The 1562-nt window shown below is 29.1% G+C and overlaps 1 protein-coding gene across 1 annotated transcript; it reads right to left on the reverse strand.

Moving 5' to 3' along the window:
• Positions 1-472: 472 nt before the first annotated feature.
• On the reverse strand, positions 473-920 carry LOC139754886 (exocyst complex component 4-like). Its single transcript, XM_071672711.1, has one exon. It carries the CDS (start codon positions 786-788, stop codon positions 507-509), a length of 282 nt encoding a protein of 93 aa, XP_071528812.1. The 5' UTR covers positions 789-920; the 3' UTR covers positions 473-506.
• Positions 921-1562: the final 642 nt, after the last annotated feature.

The raw sequence follows: 1562 nt of genomic DNA on the forward strand, positions 1-1562 counted from the left end.
TACATATGAAAAATGTAAGAAACAATTTAGAAAACAAACTTTTAGCTTGAAATGAATGAAAAAATGAACGTCACATAATGGTTCAACCTCTGGCTATGGAAAAGGAAATGTACAATTTATTCACACAAACGTCAATAGCAGTTCTCATCAATTTCACCACTGAATCAATAAGCTTCAATGTCTAAGCTACATTTTTCTCCAACTTCACTATTTTCTTGTCAAAACACCATGCATGAAAACTATCACTCCAGTAACACAACTATAAACATTTTCTTCCCCTTTAAAAAGTTCTGGGGAAGTCTGTCTCGATACACTGCGGCGAGGCGACGCGACGCTGACACAATCACAATCACATACATATATATATACATATATATGTATATCCTCATTCTCTCAATATTAAAATCTATATAAATACATAAATTATATACATAATCAGATGTTGACTATATCATCATAGAGCAATTTCACATTTATATGAAAAGATGTTTCAAATATCTGCAACTTCAAACAGTGACACCAATGTCACCTAAGATCTCTGAGAGTCGCTGAAGGCTTGTTTGTAATGATTCTTGTGATAAGCCAGGAGAAGACCGGTACAGAAGTTGTAACGCATTGATGTATTCCAGTTCTGAAAACTGCTTCCCTCGGTTCAATATTCCATTTAGAATTTCATCTGGATTGTGATACAACAATTCATAGTACTGTCGTGCTTGGTCTAGTGCCAACTCCCTTGTCATGGTTATATTGGTAAGTTGCTGCTGAATGCTGAAAATGTTGCGACACATCTTCTTGATTCCATTTTCATTAATGCGACGAATGTGTACCACTGATGTTGTTAGGATGTTGGCTATCAGAGGACCCAAACCTTCGAAGATATACCTGCATTTACGAGGATGTAAAGTGTTGTTGAGTGCTTCATCAATAATATATATATATATATATATATATATATATATATATATATATATATATATATATATATATATATATATATATATATATATTATTGATGAAGCACTCAACAACACTTTACATCCTCGTAAATATATATATATATATATATATATATATATATATATATATATATATATATATATATATATATATATATATATATATATATATATATATATATATATATATATATATATATAAATATATATATATATATATATATATATATATATATATATATATATATATATATATATATATATATATATATATATATATATATATATATATATATATATATATATATATATATATATACATATATATATATATATATATATATATATATATATATATATATATATATATTTTTTTTTATACTATTCGCCATTTCCCGCATTAGCGAGGTAGCGTTAAGAACAGAGGACTGGGCCTTTGAGGTAATACCCTCACCTAGCCCAATTCTCTGTTCCTTCTTTTGGAAAATTAAAAAAAAATGAGAGGGGAGGATTTCCAGCCCCCCGCTCCCTCCCCTTTTAGTCGCCTTCTACGACACGCAGGGAATACGTGGGAAGTATTCTTTCTCCCCTATCCCCAGGGATAAT

This window comes from Panulirus ornatus, chromosome 18 (genome assembly GCF_036320965.1).
Source record: "Panulirus ornatus isolate Po-2019 chromosome 18, ASM3632096v1, whole genome shotgun sequence".
Taxonomy (NCBI): Eukaryota; Metazoa; Arthropoda; class Malacostraca; order Decapoda; family Palinuridae; genus Panulirus; species Panulirus ornatus.

Excerpts from the sequence above, each read along its gene's own strand:
- LOC139754886 (XM_071672711.1), bottom strand. The coding sequence starts at position 788 with ATGTGTCGCAACATTTTCAGCATTCAGCAGCAACTTACCAATATAACC.